Source organism: Chenopodium quinoa, unplaced genomic scaffold (assembly GCF_001683475.1).
Source record: "Chenopodium quinoa cultivar QQ74 unplaced genomic scaffold, ASM168347v1, whole genome shotgun sequence".
Taxonomy (NCBI): domain Eukaryota; kingdom Viridiplantae; phylum Streptophyta; class Magnoliopsida; order Caryophyllales; family Amaranthaceae; genus Chenopodium; species Chenopodium quinoa.
The window spans coordinates 625,198-633,654 of NW_018744603.1; the positions used below are offsets into that span (position 1 = coordinate 625,198).

General features: G+C 34.6%; 1 protein-coding gene across 1 annotated transcript; it reads right to left on the reverse strand.

Annotated features, from left to right (window-relative positions):
• Window positions 1-1,032: 1,032 nt before the first annotated feature.
• LOC110699924 (phosphomannomutase/phosphoglucomutase-like) lies at window positions 1,033-6,205 on the reverse strand. The gene is made up of 7 exons (XM_021877421.1): window positions 5,507-6,205; window positions 4,428-4,691; window positions 2,885-3,401; window positions 2,594-2,793; window positions 2,377-2,489; window positions 1,378-1,518; window positions 1,033-1,286 (listed from the first exon to the last, which is right to left on the reverse strand). The coding sequence occupies exons 1-7, from the start codon at window positions 6,068-6,070 to the stop codon at window positions 1,217-1,219; spliced, it is 1,869 nt and encodes a 622-aa protein (XP_021733113.1). The 5' UTR covers window positions 6,071-6,205; the 3' UTR covers window positions 1,033-1,216.
• Between the last annotated feature and the right edge of the window lie 2,252 nt (window positions 6,206-8,457).

The window sequence follows — 8,457 nt, forward strand, 5'->3', positions numbered from 1 at the left end:
CTCAATGAGGCATTCCCAGGTAGCATCAGCAGTGTAGTAGGCATAGATTGAAGAAGCAAATGGGAGGAAGAGGTCCACATGAACAAGGATATGATTGTGCAAAGGATCAGACACAAGCGGAGAAGAAACTTTAAAATTTCTCCCAGAAAAAGGAATTGGCTTTGGCAAGGGATCCCATGTGTTATTCGTGAGATCAAAAACCTTGCCGAAGCAAGCCCATTTTGCACTTCTAAAGACATACAGCTTGCTGCAAAGAGCAGCACAATTTCGGAAATTCTTATCCTCTACGAAAAGAGGACCTTTTTTCCAATCCATTTAAGGGTTGGATAAATCGAAATAAGACATGCCCTCGTGAAATTCAACTATATCATTTACTCCTTTACAATTGAAAAATAAAAAGAGTAATCTGGGTTTAGACTTCCAATTTGGGGCTTGCCGAGGTTGTAGATTACTAAACCTGTCGATAAAATTGTGCTGATTCCAGCATCCCCTACGAGAGTAAAAGGAGTTTAGACAATTTACCACTATCTACATCCAATATCTGGAATTCACTATAGGAGGAAACACAAATTAAGACTGATTTGTTTTTCTTCGCACTGTGCACCACTTGTAATAATACCTTCTTCTTTACCGAACACTTACGAACACTTTTTCACATGCTCATCACCCATTATTTCTCTTAGTAGTCTATGAGAGAGAAGGAGGAGAGAGAAACAACACAAGTGTTTTAAAAATTGAGATTAGGGCTTTTACAAAGAACGGTTCCTTAGGAATTGTATTTTTTAACCCCTTATTATAAATATATATATACGGGAGTTTATATTAGGGTAGCTAACATTGCGATGCACCATATACAACTAGTCATGTCTGGAAAACTCTTTTGATTTAGCCTTATAGGCTTATATTATAACTTTAGTTGTGGTAGGATTAATGAAAAAAAATTATATAAACAAATATTTTTAGAGGTATATAATATAAGTACACTATTTTTAATAAGGGTATATAAATAAATAAACATTTTAGAGGACATGATTGTCCAAACACTATTCATAATCATGTTAATTCAAACTTTTTTAAAGGTAACGTTTACGTTATTCCTTGTGTCAATACTACATCTTAATTAGGTTTTTATATACAATTACAATGACATAGGGTGAATGCTATATACACCAGCCATAGCTTAGGCTTCTAACTAATGTTTCTTTTGCATAAGGTTTTATCTGCTTATATAAGACTCAATTTGAGATAAATCGACATTTTTATCTAATCCGCTGTCAACAAGAAACCTGAAAGAAATAAATAAGCGAAATTAGTAAATAGCTTACAATGAGGCAAGGAGAAGTGAAAATGTTGGTCAAGCTAAGTAAGGTTTCATACTTATCCATAAAGATCTTAGTCATGGATCGGCAACCTCCAGGAATAGACGATTGCATGTTCACTGCAATGTTTGGATTATGAACACTCTGCCTCAAGTGCACCCAACCTTGTTCATTTTCCTCCTTATCCAATACCTTCACCCTGCAATGTTTATTTTGTCACTTGTTTTACAAAAGTTCACAACATAAAGGTTTGTAATAAATTATTCGCAACTGCCAAATAAGGCACTCTTCGTAATAGCAATGTATCTACTACCGCAACTTTAGAATATTTTATATCTCACAAATAATACCCCAAAGTAGCAAAAAATTTAGACCGAAGGTAGTATATAATTTTCGCTTCTATACTCAAATAGTCAAAAGAGGAACTCACTTTCCACTAACTCTTACTTTTTCATGTTTTCAAATTACTACTATGATTGGGAAGATGGAAAAAAATAAAAAAGGATTTTATGTTGCGATCCTAAGAGAAATGAAGAAGTAGGAAAGAAAGCCCCTACTCCTAAGGGAAACGACTTTATACAAATTGAGAATCATACGCACTTCACAGTAACTAAAAGTCTAAAAGAGATGAAAATGTAGAGATAATGTGACCCTTTTAACAAAATAATTCTAAGATATGAACAACCCCAATTGATTGCACCCCGACTATTTTGATATTTTTTTTTCTAATAAAAGAAAAATAATAGTTAAATAGTGGAACAATATCAGATTCTTGTAATGTCTACTCCAGCAAAAACTCAAGTTATTCTTGTAATATTGTTTCAAAAAAAAAGTTATTCTTGTAATTTCACAAGTTTGTTTATAGTTTAAATTGTAATTGTAAAATTTTTCATAACCACGACATTCTTTTCATAGTTTAGATTATAGCCTTATAAGATGCAATATGCAATAATATCCAATAAACAACATTCAATTGCAATATGTAATATCCAATTTCTCATCATACTCTTGTCACAAATTCCAAATTTAGTCTTATATGAGTACATGCTAGATATACCTGTACATATGAGCATCAATAGCTGTTGGATTTTCGTTCAAGTCTACAAGGCAACCTTCGCCTACCCAACAATCTCCACATGAATCAAGCACCCAACCCTCTATTTTATCATCCTGATTGCATATTCATATATTAAACAACAATTAGTATTGATTAAAATCATCACTAACAACAGCTTAACAAGTTAAGCATGATTTTTTAATTTGTTACTTCATACCTCCACATATTTTCGAAAAGTTTCAATGACTTCGACTGCCTTTGCCTTAGCATATCTTGGCTCTGAAAGAACATCCATCCTTAGCTCCACAGAATCTACAGGATCTTCAAGGTCTTTGATGAGGCTTCCTATTCCTTCACTTGATCCCGAAAGCCTCATACGAACCATTTCAATAATGATCTTGACAACCATATAAGCACCTAGCATACAATAACAATGTTAGTTATCATGCAAAACAATGACTAACAAATAATGCTCAAGTCATTAAGCAGTACATCAGTCAATAATTACCATCGTCGAGAAAGTAGTTCTCCTTAAGAGCACCATGCCCGGAAGTCTCCATCATTAGATGAGTCTCAATGCCGTCTTTATTCAACTGAACACCCTTATCAATAACATTCCTATACCCAACTCTATATAAACAATGCTTTCCTCCACAATTAGTGATGAACCTCGACAGCCCAATGCTTGTCCGAGCATCAGTCACAATGGTTGTTTCAGGATGCTCTTTAAGCACAATAGCAGACATTAGTGCTATCAACTTGTCACCGTTGATGGGGTTCCCTTTGTTGTCAACTAAACCACTACGATCAACATCAGTGTCGAAGACAATTCCGATGTCAGCCGAGTTTTCCAGGACTGCAGCTCTTGTGAAGGCCATGGCTATTTTGTCCTCAGGGTTAGGAATGTGGTTAGGGAACATACCATCAGGGTTAAGATGTAGTGATCCAAATGTATCTGCTCCAAGTTTGTCTAGCACATCATATGTGAAAAATCCTCCTGAACCATTTCCAGCATTTACAATGATCTGCAATATATTCAAGTGTTTTCATGTCAGTATAAATACTTATGGTTATTGATTTTGGATATTTATCCTCTTAATTCATAATTTTCGTTTATGAAAATACAAGTATGCTGTAATGTACTGTAGTATGTTTATATACTGTTCAAAATTTGATTATTTTACTTCTATACAACTATGGATTAGTGAAAATAAAATCGAAAAATTTTATGGGACTCTATTCTAGGTCGTTTCATGTGAAAAAGAATAAGTCTTTAGTCTTTTTTTTATTTCATATAGTAAAAAATTTGACTCAAATTAAGATATAAAAGTGAAATAGTCATGGAAGTAGACTTTTTTTTTTTTATTTTTTTTGTTTTTTGTTTTAATTCAAAATAGTATATAAATGTCTATTATAAATTCACTGGTTTTGCATGCAACTGGCCACACCATGTGATTGCTTGTAAGAAAATAAAGTAACCCTTAAACACTAACCGAGTAAGTTTCTATAATACAAACAAGGTAACCCCTATAATATTGACGAAATAAACTCTATAATATTGAGTGAGTAACCTTTATAATAGTGATGAAGTAACCTCCATAATAATTGGCCACACTGTTTGACCGCCGCATCTAAGACTTTGTGTTATAAATTTTTTTTCTCTTGTAGTTAGCTAGAGGAGCAAATAATTGGCTCAACATATCATACAAATTGTGTGGTCCGTATTCCTAAGCTAGTGTAGCATGTGTAGAACTTGCATTATCTACAATCGACAGTACCATGCAAATGTGCGAACCATATACATTGTCATATCCACAAACACCAAATAAATTGTCATATCCACAAACACTTGAAATAGCAAGGTGATGTATCATATTTAACTCATTTTAAAACTAGCTTAAAGGTAAGTTTTTGGTAAGGAGAAGGGCCCATCCGAGATAATAAGGGAAAATCTCCCAAGTGAATTTGACGATATTTTTAACTCTAGCTTATTAAATATTTGGAAGTTGGAGAGCTAGCTAACGAAAAATGAAAAGGTTAAAAGTACGTACCTGAAAGCCTTGAAGGGGTGTGTCGTAATGAGTAGGATGGTTGATTCTCTCCTTGATAATGTCTCGGAGATGGCTAGCATAAGCACTCATGAGATTTACTTTGATTGGAGGATTGTTTAAAGTCAAGGAAACCTTGGCTTGCCTATTAGCATACTTGCGGGCAGCTCTGTCACATAGCTCTTCCACCTCTAGAGAAGTAAGCCCTCCTCTTTTTGTGAAGAATTTTAAACCATTTCTAGTGTATGGTAAATGTGATGCTGTCATCTGCAACATAAATAGCATAATGATCACGTAATTAAAATTTATGCATGAGTCGCTTGGACATTCTAGATTATAAATGGTACCAAAAGGTAAGTCAATCTATCCCAAGTTAGCAGATAAGGCTCCTAAAAGGGAAGAGAGAAGGATAAAAGAATACACACTTTTAAATTAAAAGTGTCACTAGTGGGACTAGGAGATACATTCTTTACCTCTAAACCGGTTCATTTTTTTCAACTATGTTTAAATGTGAAATATAGTAGTTAAACCATATGAAAGATAAATGATATCACCCCAAAATATAGACAATATTATCATACTCTCAAGTTATTTTAAAATTATTTCAAATAAGATTGTCACCCCTTTCAAAATTATATATCTCTATGATGAAACTAGCTAGAACTAAGTATGAGGTTTAATTTTTAGTAGAAAAAATGAACAACAAAATTGATAAATATCACTTCAAAAAAAGAATATTGAAGCTAGCTTGTTATATTTTAAAGATTTTTTACTAAATGTATGTTTTAGAAATCAAAACCCAATTAGCTTTCTAAGGCTATATCACCAAAAGCAATTTGTATATTTTTGTCAATTAATAAAAATTGTCCATAGATAAATTTGCATATTATTATCCATAGACAATAAATTATAGATAACATGACTTAAAACTTTCTGTATATTATTATTAATTAATATTTATTAAATTAGTTATGAAGTTTTTTTTTTTTTTTTTTTTTTTACAAAAGCGTTATAAAGTATTTGAGAGTATTAATTAATGTGACAATAAATTCCGAATTGAAGATGTACGTAATTGTATTTACCATGATAGAGCCATGATAAGAAAAATCAGGCAAAACAGTGCTCATAAAACAAGCTGGTGTAGTAGCAAGACCCATATCAAAACTCAGACAACCAGCTCTAGCAAGACCAGCAAACACAGCCACACTCAACACCGCACCCGTAACTCGAGGATCTCTTCCTAGTGACACCTTAACAACATCCACACCTTCATTCTCCTCCTCACCATCTCTTAACTTTGATATCAACCACTCTCCAAAACTCTCCGCAATGGCCTCCACAGCAGGCGGCGTAAGGTCAACTGTTCGACCCTTCTCACCCTCCAATGCTACCCCTCGAATGTCCGACCCATTCTGAAGCCTCTTTATTCTTTCTATATCCTCATCATTGGTCAACACATCCGACGACAAAGAAGGAGGTGCACTTGACGAAGATCTAACAAAAATGGCATTGCTTCGAGGAGGGAAGGATGGTAAGTTAAGGTTTATTATGGTTTGCAATGGTTTGTTCCTCTCTGGTAGCCATGGAAAATGAAGTTTATTCGCGTTGCGATTTAGTGTGAAAGTTGGAGAAGATGTACAAGCCATGACTTTTGAAATAAGAAGAGATGTTGTATATTATTAAACAAGCTAAGACACCTGGAATGAAGGTAGAAGTTATGATACTAATATCTTTGAAGAAATCAAGTGAGATACTGACCAATTAAACCAGAACCTTACAATATTTGAGTTACTATCCATTAAATGTGCAAATATCTTGAAGTAAACTGACAAAAATATTCAGATTTTTTGCTCTCTTTTATATCCACGGATTTGTAATAATTTGCAAGCTTATGGCTTTGCTCTTGTTTTCCTTTTTGTTTTCTTTTGAGCAATATGACAAGCATAATTTTGACATATTATTTGAACGCATATACACAAAAGAAAGACTCGGAGAGAAAAAACGAGCATGTGCTATGTACTTGGGTAGTGTAAATAATATATATAAAAATAAAAAATAAATAAAAAATAAAAAAAAAAACACAATAATAATAATAATAACGGTCCTGCTATATGCATTAATAGTCAGAGTAAGTTCCTCTACGGAAAACATTTCTTCTTGTACAACTTGAGTACTAGTATTAGCTTGTAATGCATCTTCTTGAGTACTAGTAGTATCTTGCAATGCATCACAACACCATCGTAGAGGTAGATAGGATAAAGGGATCTTGAAACAATCTTTGTGGAACAACACCCGTAATATATGGCGATAAAGTATACCCCAAAACTCAAAATTTTTACAACTACACATGGCTGTATTTTTTCCATCCCAAAAGACTCTATGAGAGATTTTATCGTCACCTTCATAATATCTCACCGTGAACTCATGACCTTCCTACATGAATTATAGAATATAGAGTTGCCCTTGTAAGTTGATCTTGAAACTTTTTGAAAGCAAATGGCTTAAACACTCCAAAAACTTGTTCTTCCAAAGGTGACTTTGTTTTCAAAGAAGTTGGTTTAATTAAGGCATTCAAGCTCAAATGTGCATGTCCTTGAATAATTTCATCAACACCAATATCCACCTATATTATTTAGCCATAAAAAAACAAAAAAACATCATCCATAAATTGTTATAAGTAATTTTTTAAGTCCGAAATATACAATAGATACTAGGGAAAAAAAAAATTGTACAAAATGTATTTAGCAACTAGATACGAGTATAGAATATATTTGAAGAAAATGGATAGAAAATTTTCATTGAACTAATCTAATCAAATGTACAACCATATATACAAGAGCCTAACATAATTCTAGGCTATAAAATCGGCAACGATTAATGCCCTTTGACTATACAAGATAAACACAATCACTACTAGAAAACAGGCGAATTACGACGGAAAATTCCCGTTGGAAACACCTTGTTTTCCGTCGGAAAACTGGTTTTCGACGGAATTCCGTCGAAACTGTTTGTCGCAATACATGTTGTCGGAAAAAGGGCTTATTCCGACGGAATTTCCGTCAGAAACGTGTTTTCCGACGAAAATTCCGATGGAATTCTGTCCGCCGGAAGTGAATTCAAGGGTCGGGAAAGTCCGTCGGAAATCTTCGACGGAAATTCCGTCGGCAAATGCTTTTAAAAAAACAAAAAAAAAACCACCTCCCACCCCCCCACCACCCACCTAAATCGCGCCACCAGCCTACACCACCAGCCTGCACCACCACACACCTAAATCGCACCACCAGCCTGCACCACCACCCACCTAAATCGCACCACCAGCCTGCACCATCACCCACTACCCAACCACCAAAACCTGTACCAAAACCCTAACCCACCCAAATAAACCCAGATCTACAACCCTAACCACCACCCACCTAAACTACCACTGCCACCGAAACCCACCTAAAACCACAACTTCCGCCGAACTACAATCAACCACCCACCTAAAACCACCACAACCGGCACCGAAACAAGCCAACCACAACCCAAAAATTAAAAAAAAAAAATAGAATCCCGACCCAACTCCCAAAATTCGAACACCAAAAATAAAAAAAAAATCAGATAAAACAACAAAAAAAAATTAAAAAAAATTAAAAAAAAATTACACATACCTTAATTCGACATAATAAAAGCTTGAAATTGGGTTTAGGAGGCCAAATTCAACCACAAAAACTCTAGATCTAGAGTTTTCATGGTCGAATTTGGCCTAAAAACCTTTGTTTTCTTCATGAGGAGAGAGAAAGGGCGAAATTGGAGGAAATTGTTGTTGATTCGTAGTCGATGTTGGTGTTATTATTGATGTTGGTGTTATTGTTGTTGATGTCGGTGCTGGTGGTACTGGTGTGACGTTGGTTAAAGTTGGTGGTGGGAGATAAAGAGGGGAAAGAAGAGGATAAAGAAGGGGGAAGGAGAACGAAGAGAAGAAGGAGAACGGGGATGGAGAGAACGAAGAGGAAAGAGAAGAAAAGAGAAGAAGAAAGAAGAGGAGAGAGCA